The 21,810-nt window shown below is 39.0% G+C and overlaps 1 protein-coding gene and 1 long non-coding RNA gene across 2 annotated transcripts in view; one reads left to right on the top strand and one right to left on the bottom strand.

Moving 5' to 3' along the window:
- PRKCE (protein kinase C epsilon) overlaps window positions 1-21,810 on the top strand; it is a 300,996-nt gene that overhangs the window by 246,837 nt on the left and 32,349 nt on the right. Inside the window, exon 11 of the mRNA XM_072856761.1 lies at window positions 759-913. Coding sequence (XP_072712862.1) covers window positions 759-913 — 155 coding nt within the window. The remainder of the gene's footprint in view (window positions 1-758; window positions 914-21,810) is intronic.
- LOC140649488 (uncharacterized) lies at window positions 4,553-10,398 on the bottom strand. Its single transcript, XR_012041628.1, has 3 exons — window positions 9,945-10,398; window positions 8,557-9,391; window positions 4,553-5,032 (listed from the first exon to the last, which is right to left on the bottom strand). It is a non-coding gene; the product is annotated as an uncharacterized lncRNA (long non-coding RNA).

The raw sequence follows: 21,810 nt of genomic DNA, 5'->3' as shown, positions 1-21,810 counted from the left end.
GGATCTTTTTTCTGAAACACACCAAAATGGGGTGATTACCTGAGAATCTCAGTTGCTGTTCTCAGGTAAAGTTCATTTCTAGTTCTCCATCATGGAGTAAGTCTTGAAAACTTGAACTTTGAAGTGATAAGCATCAGAAGAAAATAAAAAGAACTTGATATGTATTTTAATAATGTAATTATATTTCATTGTCTTATGAGACTTTGAGGCAATTCAAAAAGTCATATGTAAGTGTTTGAGATTGGCAGCACTGGTTTCTATAGCTTAACAATTCTAATTCGTTTTTACATAATTTGGGAAAGGTACTTTGCAGACAAAGTAGCTGGTAAGAGATAAGAGAAGAAATAAGGAGCCTGAAATTTGCCCAGCAGCCTGTCAGTAGTTGACAGAATTGACTTCATCTCTTCATTGTTATGGCTGAATTTTGAAAGAAATGGCATCATTTAAGTATCTCCGTTATTCTATAAAATTGATTCTAATTCCATATGTATATGTTGATGTGTAGAGATTTGTGTATGTGTTGCTTATTACTACGTTTTGATTCTATACCCTTTTTCTCATTTCTCACTTTGAGACTCTGGTCTTGTTTTCTTTCGGTTTGGGGGATTTTGGTTGTCAGCTTTTCCTTTTTCAGAATTGTAGCATTTGTTTCTTTCATTTCTTGACGCAAATGCTGCAGTCGGCTAAAGTGTAGCTTCAAGCAGTCCTTTGTGTGAATAAAAGAAATTAGCTAAATAGCACTGTTTAATTAATTTCAGGACCGCCTCTTTTTCGTCATGGAATATGTAAATGGAGGAGACCTAATGTTTCAAATCCAGCGCTCACGCAAATTTGACGAACCTCGATCCCGCTTTTATGCAGCAGAGGTCACATCAGCACTCATGTTTCTTCACCAACATGGCGTCATCTACAGGTACTTTCTTTTAATCAAAAATAAAGTATTCTTGAGCCTTGGGGCTGGTTTTGGCTGAAATCCTCTGTCTCTTAGCAACCAGATTTAGATTAGTTGTTTGTTCCAATTTGCTTACATAGAACTTTTTTTGGCTGTTTATCATTGAGAATGTTAACATTTGAATAGCCTCTGCAGCAGTCGCCAGCTGTGTGTGCCAGTTTTGTATTATAGTCCAAATAAAGCGGTTTTGAAAAAGCTTGGCACAGTGCGACCCAGAGGTGACCTTTCTGCAGATCGGCGCAATCTCTTCACTTTCCTCTCTGTGCCATAGATTTCCTCTCGGTTTCTAACTCCCTGCCACTTCCTGAGTTTGTTTGTCCTAGTTGTCTCCACTCTGATACAATCGGGATGGTCGTTTGCAATGCTTACTTGTGCCCCTTCCTCTTGACTGTTTGGGTGAAGGCTTAGTCACCATCAGGAAGTGGCTCTTTGCAGACAATTTTGATTTGCTTGCAAGTGCCCTGCATCTGTTTGAACCTCTGCCCCCCCACCCCCAATCTCTAATCTTCGACACCCATGCACACACACCAAAAAAGTGTGTATTGTTTGCGCTGTGTTGAAGAATGTATTTAGGGATAGGCTTTTATTATTAAAAGTAAGGAATCACTTTGAAAATTTTCACCCTGATGTCAGTGCGTTTATTAAGTCCTTTATCTTGTCATTTCACCCTTCCTCTCTCTTTTTATTTGTTTTTAGCAGCCTGTCATTGCTTGTGATAAATTGGGGCTTTCACAAGCAGAGTGCTTTACAGGTTTTGTGATACAGGTCTGTCCTGCCTGCTAAAAATTCTGAGTTCTGTGGATCTGAGTTTTGATATTCTCTTTGTATTTTCACCCTCTTTCAGGTTATCAGTTTTGATTTGGGGTAGTCATCTCAGGGACAGGCAGTCTCAGATTTCTTGAGCAGAAACATCAAGATGAGGATGTGGAATTTATCACATCCCTGGATTCATATTAAGGCTGCTCTCAAGAGTGCTACAAATTGAAAGAAGTGAATTTTAAATGTTTAGTAACCAGGACTGAGTGGTAACTTCTACTAGAGGCCATTGGCTTTTCCACCAACTGGGTTTCAAAGGAAAACTTCTCAGAGAAGGAGTTTCCTTTCCAGAGACATCGCAAACAGCAGGACATTGCATTTCTCAGGAAAATAAATCTCTGTGAAAGTGGTCTTTCAGTCACAAATCCAGTTTTCTTTAGAAAACTTTTTTGCTAGCTGCAGCTCTTAATCTCCATCTTTTATTAACACTGGTGTGATGTTTGCATACTGGGTTGGACTTTAGGCCCTACCACTTTGTATAGGTTTGTTTTCAAGTGCTGAAGGCCGCACACATTTCCTACCTTTACTGCCCATATAACATTCCCTATGCTTGTCTGCATTTATTTTCAAAGGTATGTATTTGTACATTTAGATACTAGAACGTGGCAACTTCAGAATTTCATAAGAATCCATCATAAGCAAAACAGATAAGATTGGTGCTTTAAAAAGCGAAGGATTTTGAGGATTTGTTTCCATAAAAAGACTTGAGCTAATTTCTCTTCCTGAAAACTGGAGCTTAGACACTTTGTAATTAGCAGTCAGTTTAGTGATTTTTGTGAACCAGTTTTGTGATTTTCTTTGAGCAGGAAAGAATTGGTAAAATGACCTTCCCCCTTCTTCATATGCGTGCATTCATTCTCCCTCTTCCCTCCCTGCTCCCATCCTTTGACACACATCCCCTTCTCTGTCCTCTCTTTCTCTTTTCTCCCTCTTTTCCCTTGTCTTATATGTAGCTTCTGCTGTGTGTTGGCTCCTAGCTGCATTGAATCGCTCCGTCTGCCTGCGTTCTTTCTGTGGCTTTTTATCATAGTCAAAACGCTTCGATCCCAAGAGAAATGTCATTCTCATGAGACAATGCTTTGTAATTTAAACTTTGCAAGATACTCTCAACTTCTGATTCAGAGACTATGCTGACATGACTTTGGCATGCTACAGTAAAACACTAAAATTGTAAATGGCATGTTGTATTGAGTGTATTATCAGAAGAGGCAAAAGAGAAATAACATGAGTTGTAGGATGAAAGCAGAAACTAAAAAAAGCAACAGGAAGAACATTAGGAACAGATTTAGTTGTATTCTGCTTTGACACAGGCTTTTGGATCTGGACATAATTATGTCCATAAGAATAACTCATTTTCCCAACTGGGGCATACTAGGAGCTTCAACAATTCATAAAATGTATATCCCAGTTACTCTATAAAATACAAGTAGAAGGAAGAAGTTAGAGATTATCTTAAAAGAATTAATCGTAAGAAAATGTCACAATTCATTCATAGTGTGCCAGGCCCTGGGAGAGTGCATTTGTTGATGTCAAGCGTATGTTAGAATAGTTGTCTTGCACAGAACAGTTTCAGCCTGATTATTCCGTACCTCACTGCATCATTTATTACAGTGTTAATGCATTGGGATCAAGTCACTCCTTTACATCTCCAAAGCTCTTAATAGCTGGCAAACAAGGAAGGGAAAGGGGGAAAAAAAAGAAGGAAAAAAAAAAAAAGAAAAGAAAACCTATGCTCCTGAATAACTACCAGTCATAACTACCTAACATGCCTTCAGATATTTTAATAAAGAATACTTGTCTTCTGTGTAATTATATCTCTAGAAAAAACATTGCGGTGTGAAATTAATGGTTACTCTCCAAAGTGGGAAATGCTGCTTGTGTGGGCAATACTTCAAGGAAAATGGGGAATATATAAATAAACTCAGATGTTTGATGGAAATGCAGGTTTCAAAATAGCTGCTATACCTTCTGATCTTTTTTCAGCCATGTATGTGGAAGTATTTGTTTGGAGCTAAACATAGTTATATTTTTGGAAGTAAATAACTAGCTTTAGCTCATGCTTTGGCTTGTTGGTTAGATTTTTAGAAAGTGCTATGATGATACTAAATGATCATCTTGTATAATAACTAGTTTATCCTCATTTCCCCTGAAGTTCAAAGAGAAAGCTAGCTCCATGTTTGGCTATAGAAGTTATTCTGTAAGTTCACATCTTTGCAACTGGCCCAACAGTTGTTCCCAGACTTGTCCAATTATCTGTGTGCTCACTGGAATTGCGTACCTTCCTTTTGTTTGTTGAGTTTATGTTGGAAATAAAGATGAACCTCACAATTTTTATATATAAAGATGCTGCTGTTACTAAATGCATCTTGTATGATAGATAAACTTCAGGATAGTTTTCAGTGTGGCATTTTTAAGGGTATAATGCTACTGATGTTGTGTCAAAAACACTTCAACAACTTAGTAAAAATATTTGCATTATGCCTGCCACCTTCCCTCTCATCTGGTATTCAGCTATTCAGGCACATGTCAAGCTGGGGCCTGATAATACAAGTAGAGTCAATCAGACACTAGAGAAGTTTCAATCGCAGTTTCTGGCAGTCATTGTTGTTTGTGTTATGCAATTGCACCGCTTTGAAAAAATGTATCCAAGCTTCAGGAATTAAGGGCTAGGCTATGAATCTCATTTTGCCTGTGAGCTGAACTGGACTTTGAACTCAGTGATGAAAGGTTGCGGACTATGTTCACTGTCACCTGTCCCTGGAGTCTGGTATATTTAAAGTCAGTCATCGTCAGCTTAATATACATTCTCATACAGGGAAGATGCAACCAACTGGGTGTTAAGAAACTGCCAGTTCCACACTCCCCTCTTGTACTGACTTTCAACATTCCTGTGCACTTTCCACAAATATATGTAAATGTTACATGTTCTTGTTTCACCTGCAGTTGTTGGGCTGAGGACAGGAGTACCCGGGTGGGTGTCTCTGGCTCTCGTTGTAGGAGTTCAAGTGAGGTGACACAAGTGGCCCACTCTGGCCTGAAATACGTGCAAAGCACTGTTGTCTCCCCAGGCAAGGACATCAGCATGAGAATGGGGTACCACTTCATTAACATAAATGCCGGTTCCCCAGTTCATATTTGATTTAGGGGATAACTGTGTGAGCTACAAACCTTCTTTCAGTGAAGACCCAAAGGGCCAGTAGTAGCATATCGTGTGATCACTGGCGTGCTCCAAGACCATTCAAGTGATTAAAGGGGGTGCTCTCTCTGAAATACAAAAGAAGGAGACTGAATGTACACAATTTCAGTTCACCTGAGAAGCTGAAAAATATCTTAACTGGGAAAATAATGTCACCTGCTTTGGGTTAACTCATTCTTTTGGTTTCAGATGTAAGGTCTGTGAGATGTTGCCTTCAAATTGTACAGCACCTGGTCACAGGGGAGTCCTCATTCCTAACTATGGGTTATCATGTTCCTCAGCAATATGAAGTAATAATCCAACCTGTAACCTGCTGCAGCTTTCTGAGGCTCTGTGCACTCTGTAATTTGTATGTTGGTCGTGATGAAGGATATATTAACACTGAATTGAGGAGAATGGGAATATAAATATGCTGATGCCAACCCCTGTATACCTCCAAGCTTTTTCCGTATACAAATACCCTAAGAACTTGTTTGAACACTAACTGAATTTTTCCTTGGATGATCAGTTTTCCCAGCATTCCTGTTTATCAGGGTAACACACACCAGTGTTTCAGAAGGAAGAAGTACCTAAAATTAAAAGCACTTTCATTAGTGTGTTTTTATGTGAAATAAGAATATTTAGAAAGTCTGACTTCACTGGCGGTTGTATGATTCAGTGCAACCTTGGCAGAGCAACGAGGAGTTATATTTACACTGGTGAAAATGTTGCATGGTCAGTGGTTAACGTGTTAAAAGTCATCATTCTCCCAAGTTACCTTACTGTGTTATTTCTGAGTGGCAGCAGCCAAATAAAATTTCCCTCCTCCCCTTTTTTTTTGGCTTTTTAAAATACAAAACTAGACATGGAGCATTTTGGTTTAAATTTGCTTTTAAGTATGTAAAGATCATCTTACTGCAACTCTAAACAGTAAAAGGTTAAATTGCCGCTTGAGCTATGGTCCATGAAGGAGGGCAAGAAAGACCTTGTACCCTCAGATAGCACATTCAGACCTAAGCATGGGAAAATCCTGAACTCAAGCCCTTCGCCACATAAACTGCCTGTTGCAGGAGTCCGCTACAGAGAAGTTACAGTTTGCTTCTGGCACAAGTGAGCAACAAACTATTTCCATCACCTTCAGTAAAAGCAGGAAGCAAGGAGTGAACTGTGCTGCTGCCCAAGCCACGCCACCTGACCAGCGCTCCTGGACAGGTTTGCGCCCCAGGCTACCTCCATGCTCTGCTCTGCCTGGTCTAGTTTCCAAAAGTGAGCGTGAGCTCCGACGGGATTTTAGTCGTTGGCCTCCTGCCCTCTTTGCACTTTTTCTTGCTGGATCTAGGCAGGCCAGCAGTCGTGAAACGCATAAATAAGCAGGATATCTTCCCCTCAGGAAAAGGCAGTGGGCCGGGGTGGAGAGGAGCGGGGCTGAGGGAGATGAGAAGCAGGAAGAAGGGTTGGTTCCCAGGCTTCTGGCATTCGGACCGAGGGAGTCCACCCTGCCATCTGCCCAGCTTATGTATTGTGCTAAACACTGCTGTCGTATAGGAGAGCCTTTGACAAGGTTTCCAGCTGTGGAAGGATGAGTAAAGGCTGTGGGAATAGGATATGAACCACGCGGTCTTGCCAACAGTAGAATGCTTTCTAAATTTCTCCTGGGTTTGGAACATAAGAAAGTCCTCAGCTGGCTCTTGCGTGGGAGTTGGGTATGCGGAGGAGCAGAGCTGGGCAGTTAATATTTAGAAGGATAGAGCAGCACCATTGACCTCATTTGGGGAACGACAAGGTACTTCCGGGGGAGTTCCCGGTAGCGAGGTCAGCATTGTTTTTTTGCTTCATGTTTATTTGGTGCAAGATTTTCTTGTTTAATGACCGTTTGTATAGCGCTGTATTATGTAAATAAAGCTATGACCTTTACCTTCTGATAACAGTATAGGAGTGAGTTAATGTTAAATGAGAGAGGGCAGGGAGTGGGAATCTGCCAGGGTTAATGCCAAGTTTACATTCCTGTGAGGGCAGCCATGTTCCGGTACGCTCGGTAGAAAGGGTGACAGCACTTCTCAACAGATAATAGCAGTGAAATGTTACAGAGCTTACTTGTATTCATTTTTGGGTGAATGTCAGTGATTTTAGGTGATTGATGATTGTGTTTTTATTTTGTAACAGGAAAAAATGTGTGTTACCTTTCTGCATTTGATAAGATTTTAACTGAGAGAAACATACACAAAATAAAAATCCAGTAGAGCTGCAGCACATGTAAAACTGAAATGTACTGACGCAAGACAATCCCTGTAGTTTTCCTAAAATGCTGAGACACAGCTTTGTTTCTACAGAAACATGTACACCAGTTCCAAAGAAAATCATATTCTTCAAACTATTTTCTAACAGAAGAAAGAGAATGCTTTTTGTTTTGCAGTGCATCAAAACTCTGAAGGTGCTTCCTAAATGTAATTCTGCTGCTAACAGACAAAAGTTAGGACTGAATTTTGCTGTGCCCTTCAGTCATGTTTGTCTTCAAACAATGGAAAATATTTCTATAACCCAGTTGCAGTGATGTTGAAACTATGTCATGTTAAGGGTGAGGCTTTGCCTTTTTGCATGCTATTGAATGCATCTGCCCAAGTTTCATAGTAATACAGAGAAGTGCACAGCAAACGTGGTTCTGAGGCAATAGGCATTTCACAAAGATCTTGTTGTGCTCTTGAGGTGCAACGGATAACTTGGAGAGTAATGCAAAAGGTTAGATGAAAACATGTAAGGAACTCTAGTGTTTTTTAAATAAAGGCATTAAAAATACCGAACAACCTTAAAACAAAATTTGGATTATCCACTTTGGTAAAGACATTTGCATACAATTTTTCCCATCTTTTGGTCAGAACCTTGCTACTTTTGGCTCAAGGTTTGCATTTATTCTCTTTGCCCCTTCTTTCCCCCCACACTTTTATCCACCTCCTTGTTATAAAAGAGCTTATCACTTAGACGCTGCTCTAGCAAACATTTCTGCATGCAGATCACTGTACTCATGGGCTGATTTTGATTCAGTGAGACCATTCATATGCATGAAGTGTGCAGCTTCCTGAACGATTTGGGACCTTGGTTTGACTTTTCAGATTGAAAATGTGTTTATTTTAAAACAGAAAATCATTGCATTTAAGAATGCAGTGTTATTGAAAACTATATGTTATTTTGCTTACCATTGCAAAAGGCTGTGGAAAATTAGAATTTAGCCAATCTGAAAGCTAACATAACTGAGTTATCACTGAAACTTTTGAAAACTTTACAAATGTCTGTTCAGCTGACAACTTGTACTCAAATGTAAGAAAACAGAAATAAAATTATTCACCAGGAGGTTAACTAAAATGGCCTAAGGAACTAAAATGGAGAAAATACAGCCAGTAAGAACCCCAGCATTTTGGGGAGTGCATCAAAGTCTCCACTGCTACCAGAATAAACAGTGGTGGGATTACATCAGAAGGACCTTGGGCAGACTAGGTGCAGTCTAACCAGGGGAGTCAGAAAGTGGAACAAAATGGATCAGGTGGCCGTGACTGTGCTGAAAATGAGCGGAATGGTGAGGGGTAACAAGGCCAGAGTGGTAACGAGTCACTTAGCTTACCTTCTTGTGTCAGAAATAATGCCTGCTCCTCTCCTCAGCTGCCAGTGCTTCACAGAGTCCGAACAAGCAGCTTCCCAGAGCAGCAGACAGCGGCAGAAATACATTGTCTTCATCATCTCAGCAGCATTGAGCACATGTGGAGGAGGCAGATGTGGAGCAGGGCTAAGCAGGAATGGAAGTGAGGCTAAGGCCAGCTTTTACTCAGATGGGAGTTTGTGTGGTTTCTGCATTGTGATACACCCAGGGATGGATGGCACCAGGGAGAGACACTCTCCTGCCACCACCAAATTGAATTTTGAGCTCCTAAGACCACTTATGTTGGGGGTATAATGTTTTGGATTAAAAAAAAATCCTACGGTAACATCCAGCTTATGAGGAGAAGCCCAAGCAGCTGCTCTTCTCACAATGTACACACCAAATGGGTCTTCACTTCTTGCCTCCTGCTTCTAGAATTTGTTTCCAGTAGTCGGTCTTGCGAAACAGCAGAGAGAGAGAAAAAATAAAGGGGAGAGGCCAGAAATAATGCCAGTACTTACATAGGTAAACTTTTTCCTCCAGACTTTAATTTCCTTCTGCTGATGTATGGAAGTCACAGAAAATACCATTCTTCAAAGCATGTCAAATGCAAATAGTACATGCAGGTGTGTACATTTTTTAATGTAGATTTGACAGTGGCAGTTGTAACAGTATTCTTCACGAGGTATTCCAGTCTTTGGGCATGTGATTGCCCCTTCAAGGGGAGGGAAGGATGGGGTGGCTTCAACGGTAGATACCCAATATAGCAGCTGGTATGCGTGCACCTTGGTATGAAACTGAATAATGCAGAAGCAGTGCCCTAAAAAAAAACCAACCAAAGAAAGCTTGGTCACGAATAACCTGAACTTAGGAACTTCATGTGTTCAAAACATGGAATATTAAGGATAAAATTAAGTAGTAACAAATAAACATTATAGCACTTCGCCAGGTATTTACTTGATTTATTATAGGGTTTCCAAGGGAGATCCCATGGTCTATTAACACCCATTTAAAAAAATGGCTAAATATATTCTAACAAACACAAATAATGAGTCAGATGGAATTGCTATGGTCAATTAAGTGGGTAATGGATATTTAAAAGCTTCCAAACATCAATAAATCTGAAACAGCTCTAAAGGAGTACTTGTAGAACAAAAATAATATGCACTTAAGAAACTGCCTGTGTACATATTTGCCTAAACTTAACCACCAATAAGAGGACAGCAAGCGTTTATGGTGCTGTATACTGAGAGCATAAAAAGGCATACCAAATGTGTGCCAGTTCATTTGTTGATAATCTGTAATAGGTCCAAAGGGGCCATAACTATTATAAGGAGGCCCTGATTCTCATTTATATGAAAGTCTTGAAATACCTGATAGCATAGAAGGATCCTCAGGTCGTGAATGGGGGAAGTAGACAGCAGCTCAGCAGCGTACTCTTTGGCATGAGGCTGAAGGCAGTCCTTTGCAAGCTGGTGGAAGCTACCTCTGCCAAAACTCTCTGAGCTGGTTTCCACAGACACTGAAGGAGAAATGCCCAGGGTGGAGGTGAGAGAAACCCTTGGACAACACTGGGTTTTAGGCAGGTTCTCTTTTCACCTTTTGAAAATTCACAAAAGGAAAAGGAAGGGGATCTTTTGTCAGCCTCCATGAGATCATAGTGAGTGGTATGCTTGCACACACAGTAGGACAAAAGTTCTGGTTTTCTGTGGATGACCCGAGAGGAAAAGCATTTGGCTACTATTTTTAAAACATCTGCAGATTGGGTAGAAGTTGTTCCGTCCATGAGCAGAAGAGTCGGAAGAAATTTTGAAACAGCATCGTGGAAGTTGTCTGTGTAGTAATAACAACAAAACATTAACTGATATTAGTGAGCTATAGCTTATAAAGCCAGAGATAATTCGGTGACAAATGTGGTGTAAGTCATCATCACCTCTACAGCCTTTCCTCCCCTGGCTCAGCTATGGGTGCTCTCAGTTAGGCCAAGATAATTGTCTGTATAAACGCAGTCGGAGAGATTTAGGCTAAAATCCCAAAATCCTGCCATAGAAAATGGGGTTTATTTCTTACACACCTTATTTAATAGGATCCATTTAAAAAGCAATCAAACACAGTTATGTTTGCCTAATTACAGCAACGGTAGCATGGGGGTATGAAAGAAAGTGGAAGGGATGATGCCTGGGGCAGAGCGGGCAGTAAAGGGTTGAACTGTGTCATTGCTAATGGAGTACTTCAATGTCAGCATTTGAAGTGTGAGTCTGGGTTGAGAATCATACTATAGTGCCCCTTAATATTTCATTTGCTATTCTATCAAGTCTTAACGCAATGCTACAAATTGGCTACAGAGACTCTAAACTAATATCCACGTTTGCTTCAGGGTTGGGCAATGTTGAGTTTAATACATCATATACATGTCTTTGGGATATAGCACAACTTCTGCAACTTCTCTCCCATTTTGTTTTAAAAGTGTTTTGATAATCTTTCTCAGAGATTCATTTCTTCATATATTTTTATTTGGAATTCAGAATGTGATAATACATAATAAAAATATGTTATAAATGTGATTACGACATGATATGGGTGTATAGAGGCTGCTGTCTGGTGGGTAAGAGACTGGTTCTTTAAAAGTCATGATTCTCATTTACAGCAGAAGCTCTTTCTGACACAAGAAGAGCAAAGCAATTTTACAGTGGAATTAAATTGTACTCAGCGTGCTCAGTTTAAGGCTGTCAGAAGAATGCAAAGAGACTATTGAACATTATAATTTAATGAAACTTCACGTAAAATAGTTCTTCTGTAAGCTGTATAATTAGGTTTCTTGCTAGTTTTTGCCCATGTAACTATCTGGGAGTTTTATAGGATAATTTCTGATCTTGTCAGAGTACAGAGTCTGGTTAGCAGGTCTCTGAAGAGAGACCTAGTGGTTGGGCACATAGAAGTTACAAAGGTAATTCCTCAGGCCCAAAACATTTTTTTTAATGTTGACAAAATTCTTCAAGAACAGCCCACTTTGGTCAATAGTTTACATTATAATCCTACTTAAGTCAGTATTTACATGTAATGACGACGCAGTAAGTACCAAATGTTTGAGATTAAAATCATGTTTTAGTTTCCCAAATCTTGTATTCAGAATTGCCTCTCTCTTTTTCATTTGGGCTGGACTATTAGGCTCTTCTCTGTAGCCTTTCTGTCTTTACAGTTGAAGGTAAATTGGTATAGCACTCTTTGCCAACCTTGATGTTGGCAAAAGTGAATACACTGTAAATTTCCTAAGTCATGCCATGTTTTATTTCATGTGACTAACCCATGACTCATCTTTCCATAGCATTCATATTAATTAAAAATAGTGGAGTGCTTTGTATAAGTAGATTTTAAGTGATGATATTATACATTGGCACTGCAGCCGAAGTAGCGTTCCCGAGCGTGTGTTTTCTGGAGGACATGGGGGAAGGCTGCAGGAGCTACATTTGAAACAGCGCTGGAGCTGAAACTTCCTGCACAAGAAAAGTTTCTCTAGGAATGTTTGTGCAGCTTTCTGGCCGAGGTTGGGGGTGAAAGTAATTTGATTTTGCTACACAATCGTAATTTTAAAAGAGTATCTTGTAAAATGTAGCGCTCTCTATTAACATATATAACCCTTTTTAATTGCATATCGAAGCAAAATTTGGAGTTGGAACCATCAGTGCAAAGCACAAGCTTCTATAACCTCTGTCTGGAAGCAGCATTAGGAGTTTATTTTATGTATACGTCAACATAGAAAGGCAAGCAACTCACATTTTTTCAGGCATCTTCTTCATACTTTACAGACAAATAATAAAGATTCTTCTTAGTTTTTCCAGAATCCCTCCACTGCAGTAATCTTCCATCAAGCATAATAGAAAATTGCTAACTCTACAGAATTTTGAAACAGACAAATCTATGTGTATAACAGAATTCTTTTAGAAGGTTAAAAAACAAAATAGATTTAACTCACTGTTTTTACAAGAATTTCTGCAGAAATCTGTTAAACTGCTGTTGACTGCTCCTGTTTTGATCCTTGATAAATACAGCAGGGTTAGAAAAGGTTTTTAATTAAGAGCCTAAGTACCCTTCCCAAGTTCAGACCATGTGACTGTGTAAAAAGATGTTGAGGCATGTGAACTATGCTACTGAAATCAGAATAGAAGCAGAAATTATTAAAATCTTTCTTCTAGTGATTCCATATAAGTAAACATTTTGTTGGAAGCAACATTCTTGCAGAGTTACATCATTTCGTTTATGCTATATAATTTATTTAGTCTATTCTGTGTAATATTACATGCACCACTCTGTGGAAAGGCTTTCCATAAAAAGACCCAAGAGGTCGAAGTGAGACCAAAGTGAGGTTGGAAAAAATCAGTGTCTGTACAAAAGTTCACTGCAGAGGGTTTTTTTCTGACTAAGAAAGCATTTTTCTCCATGGAAACATGATACGGAGCTTTACCAGGAGTCTGCTTACTGCGAGGAGCTGTGTTTGTTCCCTGCTAAGGACACCCTTGGGAGCACAGGGAAGAGAATTCTGATAAATTTGTTTCTTTTATAAAAAGAAACACTGTATGTAAAAACCTTCAGCAACCCTTCTCCTTTACATTTTCTGGGCATCATAAAGTTGCAGAGGGCCTTGGCTAGTATGGAAAAGGCACTGGAATGTTGGCTTGTGCTGGCACGTTAATGGCTTGCTCAGGATATGCTCCCAATCACCTGGGTTTGGCCGTTTTATGGTATGCCCCATGTTGTGGTTGCCAGACTGAAATATTGGGGTTTTTAAACATCATCTTTAAAAGTCTACAGAGTGTATAGAGTTTACTCAAAGAAATGAAAGAAAAAGAAGACCAATTCAAGTTATAAAGTAGGTTCCCAGCATTGCATGTTTTCAGTTTTTCCCTGAATCTAACGGTGGTTCTATCTGTTCCTGATAGAAGCACAAAATAAGCATTACTGAGGATGTAAAAGATTTGTGCTACCATTTACAAGCAGATTATAATATTTTAAGAGCTCTTCATCTTCACTGTGTGTTTTCTTCTTTGAGTATGTTGAAGGTCCGGTCCCTTGGCTGAAAAATGGGGATTTATGTGAGTGTCATTAGTTTTCTTTTGGTAAACAACCTCAACTGAATTAAAAAGAGAAAGTTTACTAAAGTTTTGAAGCTAGAAAAGAGGTGGGGAGCAAGGGAGAACAGGACTTCAGGTGAGCTTTGGAGGCCATTTGCTAGCACTCAATAGCCTCTACTGTGTGCATCTGTGATCAGTAGGTAGATAACAAGGTTGTATGATGAATTGGCTTTCAGTCTTATCCCAGTGCTCAGGCAGGCTGGTCTTCTCCTTTACGTAGCAGAATTGGACCAAAGCACGGAGTTTTCTTAGTAGCTGCTGGGAAAACATGGCATGCTTTTCCCTTCTTTGCAGAGTCAACTGGTCATTTTCGAGGGAGCTGTCGGTATTTGTGTTACAAGTAAAAGAATGTAATTTGGCAGTCATGGAAGAAAAAAAGACTTTTTCTCTAGAAAAAGAATAGGGTCAGAGAACAGGACAGGAATGCTCTACACCTTAAAACAGTCTGTATTTAGTGTGACAGCAGGATGACAATGTACAGGATTGGATCAAATGAACCTATGCTATTGTAGCTTTGACTTTTGTTTAATAGTCATTTCAAAACTTACATTTGATCTTAATAGGCAGCATGATGGAAACGATAGGCTTCCAACTGAGGGAAGTTTTTGGCCCAGTATTGTGATTGTGAATGAAAACCCGTCTCCCCTGTTGGACTTATATCATACTAAAATAATATTGGTATTGTTACACAGCGTGAGGTTGATTGACCTTTAGGGTAGGGGAAGTGTAAGTCTAACAAGTTAAATGCCATTGAAAACAACTATCTAAATCATAAATTCAAAATGACCTGGTTTATGCATCTATGATTTAAGGAAGAAAATTGGAGATGTGGGATGAGATCCAGGACTAAACATCTGAAAGAGAGAGACTAAAGTAGTCAACTTCAGTTGATTAAAGATGCCCTGATCTTGTTTTTCTCTGGTGTCTTGACCTTACTAAAGTTCACTTAGTATGTAATGGAAAAAACAACTGGTTTGATAGCAAAATACAGGAAATGCTTTCAGTCATGGCTGATTACGGTAGCAGCTTTTCTTCTGTTGTTTTCATTTTTTTAGAATGCTCTTTCTGTATGCCTGAAACAATGTAGATTAATAATGCTTTGGAGGCCTTTATTTGGTGTGTCCAAGTAGAGCAATTAAATGTCTGGCTTTTTGATGGATATGCATGTTGGGAATTTTTGCAGTCAGGAGAGTGCCATATGACATAAGTGAGAAAAATTAAAATTATTACAGGGCATAACTTCAAAGCCTAGTAAATTGTGTGTGTGTGTGTGGCAATCCCACCATGAGTAACAAGACAAATGAATGCAGGTCTTTTTTAAAAATCTGCCTTTGTTTGGCTTTCTCCTACAAAAATTGAAGTTTTACAACTAATTTGAATGAAATCTCTATCTGGAAGACAGGAAGCCGGGAAGCAACTTATACTGAATATACACAAAGGCTCAGGTTCATCTCGCCTAACTTTAGGAATGCAAGTGAAGCTTCCAAGTCAGGATCCTGCTTGTCCTGGAGTGCATTTACAGTCGGTGGAGAAGGGTAGGCTTCTTTAGGGAGCTGTGCAGCCCACATGTTCCGTGAATCATCCGCTCAGAGATATCTGTGGAGATGGCCATGGAGGGAGCCTGGGGCAAACCGTGGTACCTCAATTAAACGCTAATGTCTGGTGGGATAAATCTGGGTCAGAATCCTGGAAAATACAGGAAATAAAATTACCAAAAAAACAGAGCAAAATGTGTCAGAGCTCTAGTTACTTTCATATTTAAGGTAATTTTTAAAAATGGATAGAATTGTGGTTGATTACATTATATCCTTTTATTCTGTCTTTCCTATTATCTGTATAAGGCAGTAATATATCCTTGTTGTGGGTTATTAAGAGTTACAAGGCTTCATTGCTGAGATAGCGGAATGAGAACTGCTACAGAAATGCAAGATGCTACCTGGATAGACATGCATTTGTTGGCTGTATGTATTTCTGTTCTGAGTAAGAAAGCTTCGCCCAAAAATAGGAAAGAGAAGAAAGAATTTCAGTCTTTTCATTTAGCCACAGAAACTGTATGCCGGAAACCCAAGTACTCTTTTCTTTGTGTTGGCATAATTTGTGTTCCATTGTTGTTCAAATGGTAGTGACTTTGTCATCCTACCTACTAAGGTCACTGAGAAAAAAACCTATTGCTTTTGGTTTCCATAGAAAAACTTTTGAACGAATCCAAGCTTAATTAGTGTGTCCGCTCATAAATTTGCTTTCTAAGGTTCTGGTAACATTTTTTCAGAATTGAGTTTTCAAAACTTGATCTGACAAGCTTTTCTAGCTTCACACCATCCTTTTGCTGTCTTTCATCAAGTGGTTTTATCAAATAACGATTTAGTATTGTTTTTTTTAAAAGGATTATAGACATACATAGTAGGCACTTTCAGTTTGTGCTCCACCTAACCTATTGTTATAATACGCAATGTTATTTTTATGTTATTTGAGATATAAAAATAAGAGCACGAGGCATTGAACCTCGCAGAGTAGAATACCGCAGCTTGAGGCAGTCCTTGGCTAAGCCCGGGAACCTCTGTTGTCTTCAGTGGGATCACTGAGGTGTCAATGAGGACAGGGTTTATCACATTACATATTTAGCAATGACTTAACAGATGGGCTTTGTAGCAGAGGTTGAAACAGTAAATATCATTAGTGGTAGTACAGATTTCACCCTCTCATTCCCAGCCCAAATACGTGGAGCCAGTTAGGAATTTTTCAGCTAAAATCTTCAAGGAAAAAAGTTAGAAAATGGTGGTTTTAACCAAAGTGGAGACAGTGAGAAAGAAAGAAGAAAATCCCTGAGAGATCTGGTAGCCTTAGCGTCAGGGCACTCACGAGGGTGGTGGGGGACGGGACGAGCAAGCAGCTCAGCCTCAGTTCAGCGCCGGTCACTGTCCTGAGCACCAGGCCATCGGCTGTTCACACACTACTTTCACAAAAAGCTTTGAACAGTCTGTGTTTTCACCCAGGGTGAAACACAAATGGTTTGTAAAACCTCGAGAAGCCTTACAAAATGAGAAAATCATTTGCTATCTAGTTTAGCTGCAAGTTTCTGAGGCAGATTGTTTGTCCTATACAATAGGCCTAATATGAAGCCAGCTCCATTCGTGACAGTTCTTACTTGGTACAAAAATTGCAGGCCTGCGGGCCATGGGAAGGCAGAGTTGCCACTGGGATCCAACACAAAACTTGTCTAAATCCGGGCTTTGTCGGTAGGCTAAGTTGCACAGTTGTGCTAAGTTGCACAGTTGTAGCACTACATCCCATTCCTGCCTCAGGCTCATGGAAAAATTGTTGCATTCCCAGGTAGGGATCATGGAAGAATGAGTTTTATAAAGCAGTGTGATGTGAATGTGAAAGGCAACCCTCTCTTGAAAAAGAAAAAGAGACCGCTCCCCTCTGTGCTTAGCCAATTTTTGAGAATGTTTTACATAATGCATATTTAAACTCTTACATATTTCACTTATGTTCACAAATAAAAATGTGGAAATAATAAGAAAGGAAAAGCCACACAAAGGAAAGCTGTTAAGTACGGTATATTTATTTGTCCGCACATTATTTTAAGGAAACTCAGCATAATAAGATAAGCAGATCAGGCACTGTGATGTCCTAAGCTGTTACCGACAATTGTAATAAAATTATGGTCAAAGCCATTAAAAAGCCCTATATAGAAATTATTTTATAGAAAATGTTTTTATGCTACCAGAAAAGTCATTGGTTTCCTTAAGCTACTGGAAATGAATATTAAACCTTTGTTCAATACATCATTAAGACATCAGTAAATAGTTAGGGCCATGTGGTGAACACACAGCCTTCTTTTCCATCTCAGGACTTTGCTGACCAGAAAGTTTTCTCCATGGTAGACATTGCTGGAGCAGGTGATGTTATACATCATGCAAGCTAAGCTTTTGCCTTGTAACAACTAGGGTTTACAGAGCCACAGATAGCAATCGTGTGTTTGTCTCCCTCTGATGTCCTTGGCGGGTAGATAGCAAACTGCCTTTTGCTACATCCCTCCTCCTGTCTCTGCCACCCCCTTAGTCCACAAGATACTTGTGCAAATGGCAGGGTGATGGACATTGTGTTATATAAGGAAAGTAAACGTGGGTGTTTTTAAAAGTAAACATGCCAGACAGAGAGTGTCACTATGATCACATTAAAAGTCAGCGTTTCCCATTAATGTTTACCCTGCTATCCAAACTATCACTGTTTTCTGCGATGAAAAGTAGCTATAGGATCTCTGACTTTACTTGCAACCAAGTCTGTGCTCTTAATTCATCTGCCACGAGCCATTATACGTACTGATACACATCAGTATAAGGTGGATTCACTTTATTCCAAACTTGGCACTGCTGAATTTCAAATTTTCAAATCTGCACAATTTTCAAATCTGCGCAGCAGGTTTTTCTGTATATTGCTGAGTGTGGCTCTGCTATAGTTTTTGTGATAGAAAATGTCTTTATTCTTTGATAACATCAAGTAATGTAACAGTGATAAAGAAAATGTGTATCATAAATCCAGTAATTATTTAATGGGTCAACATAAAAGCAAAGCAGAGAAATTCCAAGACTTTCAGATAAACACAGGCAAAACTTCCTGAGATCTCCTACAACAAAAGCAGCAGAACCATCTTTTTCTCACTGTTAGTCTCACTCAGGTTTCTCCCTACTCCCTCCATGCTAACCAAAACTGCCCTACAGTCATGAATCCACTCATAAGCATGAACAGTCTGGTGCGTGTCCTATTTCTTACTCCATGGATAAGAGAGGTCACATCAACTGGTAGAACCTGACATCCAATGACACTGCTATTATTGCATGTTTATGCTCAGTAACATCAGAAAGCATGGGTCCCTTCTTTCGCATACAGTTTTTCAAATGGGAAAAAATTATATTATTACTAGTTTGCGTTTTCTTAGAAGCTACAGTCTGGATTTTCCCATTTATCTCGGATCTGTTGTGGGGGGAAAAAAAGCCTTGCTAATGTGCTGTGACTAAAACACTTAAAGCAACAAAAGAATCCACTAGTGAAGTACGGTCCTAATATATCTGTCCCGTAGTTTATGTCTAGAAACTGAGGTTAAGTTGGTGAGAGCTAATCACTAAAGAATCTAACATTGGAACATTAAAATTGTTGACATTTCTTTTTGTTTTCTGACCAGTTCCATATATAACTCCATCTTGCTTAGATTGTAACCTAGTACATTAGTTATCAATATTTTGAGGACACCAATATGTTCGAAGAACTGAGACAAAGATTTTGGTGACTTTATCAGACTTCCAGAAAATACCATTTCAGACGGTATGGTACAAATGATCCAAGTTCTGTGATACTTACTGCTTGTGATTAAAATTTATGTTGAAAATGCAACATTAACTAAAATTATAGCAAAGGGTAAATTTGTGCTGGGTACAGGAGAGACCTGTTGTTGCAGGTGAGCGTCTTTGTCTCAAAAGCAATTTGGATACCACTGAGTAAGTTAAAAAGTAATTCTAGGGATGTAGAAGTCTTACCTTAATCAAATAGGAAAAAAAAATTCATCTTGTTGAAATTGCTGATTGATACAATGAGCATATTGCCTTCCATTATGAATTCCAATAACTGTAGTAACTAGAGAATGGTTCTGATGGTTTTCCATGTTGTTGGGGGAAGTTTCCCTTTTACCTTCTGTGGTTTCTTCTGTGAACAGCTTGTCTATTTAAAGCCTGCAGAGAGGATGTGATTTTTCCATGCAAAGGAGCAATGGCAATGATTTCAAATACACTATTGAAAGGGTTTATTGCAGTTGAAAATCACCAAAAAAAGTGGTTGTTCAGTAGCTACGTACTTTAGACTTGTGTTGCTTCCAGATCTTTCCTCTTTGATGTTCTACAGATGTTTAGTAAGGTACAGTCCTTCCCTGAACTTCCACCCGATAAAGAAATATTCTTGCTTCTGATGTCGTTATTTGTAGCTAATAATTATTATGCTTCATTCTGACCTGCACTGTGAAATGTATATACTTTCTAGTTTTGTTGCTCATTTAACAGTTAGAGTAGAAGCAGATGCTGTGGAGATGTTTCATTGTAAAGTGATTGCTTAAACCAGCTTGTGATCATGTTTCTCAGCTACTCGATCTTGTTCTTCAAATATGGATTTATTTAGTCACTAATGTTTACTGTGTTCAAAGGCTACTGTTAGTAATGTTTGGCAGACTTTCTGATTTTACTGCTCAAAACCCATCTTGACTGTTTAATTGCCTTACTTTCAACAAGAAAATTATCTGTTGTCTAAATGACATGTGACACATAGGGCCACGCACACAAGCCAGTTATCTCGCTGGCTACTGTTGGGAGTCAGACTTTAAGAACCCAGTCCTGTGAAGTCCTCATCCACTGAGCATTTGTGGGAAGCTGGGGCAGTCAGCATCTCCTGGCACTGGCATGAGGAGGAACGAATGAGCGTTATGGAAGTTTTCTTGCAGGGTTACCTGCAGTCTGCCTGCTCTTCTGTTCTGACTTGCATAAACCTTAGTGTTATAATCCTGATTCTTTCTTGAGATCCTGCCAATCATTCCAGCTTCTGAGGTGATTGCGATGCTGGCAGGTATCCAGAAATAGAAACCAAGGCTTAAATTTCTGTTTAATGCTTTCTGAGAAAGAAAAAAAAAATTAAAAAAAAAAAAAACCAAACCATTTTATGCAATTGACTGCTCAAGTCAACTGAACTGACTGTACAAAGTATCTTGGCAAACAAACAAAGGAGAGAAATAGCTTAATGTAGCATTACTGCATTCAAGCAATCTGGGCATTTTCCTGGCTTAACAGGTTAGGTTGTTTGCAGTTGCAATTACTCAGGTTGTAGGAACTCATTTTGTCAGATACAGATGACTTTCTTAGTTCCTACAAAGAGAATGCAAAATGAGAAAAATAATTTAATAGACCTTTGTCACTGAGCTATCTGACTCTGTATTATTTGGTATGCTCTGATTTAGAGGTAGACAACTGGCGCTAATACCAGGAACCAAATAAAAGACAGACTGGATCATAATGGATCGTTCTGTACAGACAATTAATTTACATTCCAGAGATTGATAGCTGTTTACTTTACTTTTTGAGATATAGGAGAGCTGGCTGTTTCTTAGAACAGTTCTGGGGAGATATAAGTCTTAAACTAAAACTTAAAGGTTTGTTTCAGTGAGACTGCTGCTCTGGAAAGACAAGCTTCCTTGACAACTCTTTCTCTGTTACTTTTTCATTTGTTTCCTCGTCTCTCTCTCTTTTGTTTTAGGTTTTTTCCTGTGAGGTGTTAAATAGCACGTTACCTATTCTCTTACATTTATTTAGTTAACTAAGATTTATTTTCCCAAAGTTGCATAATTAGGGGGTTTGGGTGGGGTTTTTTTGTTTGGTTTGGTTTGTTTTATTCTGGCAACTATAATTTGACAGAATGGTTTTGAATGGTTTTCAGTGCAAGCACTTTTATGGACTATGATAATCTTGCAGGCTAGCTATGAATTTGGCACGTTGGCAGACTCCTAGCTTACCTTTTAACCTCCCATCTGTACTTTAATGGGAGTCATGCTGCTGTTGTAGCCTCTTCCAAATTTCTTTTGAAACTTTGGTGCACTTTGTGATAATAAAAATCTACTGCTATTAAATTCCATTATTGCGTGAGTAATTAGGCTGATGTCCTCAGTGCCTCCAGTAGGTTTTGAAGAGGTTTATAGGCTTCACTCCTTTGTTTTGGCTTCATGAAGGGGTCCCAGATGTTTTTCCTCTGTCAAGTAGGGTTATAGTTTGATAAATGGTAAGAAAGTTATATTGACTTGTGCTTTTACAGGTAGGTTTAAAATTTCACTGTTGGTCTTTACAGGTAGTCAGAATTTAATATTTAGACTCTTCCTCTTTTTCTCTTTGCTCAGTTTGTTCATTCTTTTTTTCCACTGTCAAGTTAATTGTTTATTGCTAATTTCTGTGTCTTACACAAATCTTCAAGGAAATAAAGGCAATGGTGAGTATCCTGTCCTTCTCCATTATATGGTGGCTTGCTGTTAGTGTTTTATTACTGTTGAGATTTCTCTTCGCTTAGGAGTTTCTTGAGTTAC

This window comes from Ciconia boyciana, chromosome 3 (assembly GCF_034638445.1).
Source record: "Ciconia boyciana chromosome 3, ASM3463844v1, whole genome shotgun sequence".
In the NCBI taxonomy this organism is placed as follows: Eukaryota; Metazoa; Chordata; class Aves; order Ciconiiformes; family Ciconiidae; genus Ciconia; species Ciconia boyciana.
This window is presented reverse-complemented; position numbering and strand designations above follow the sequence as displayed.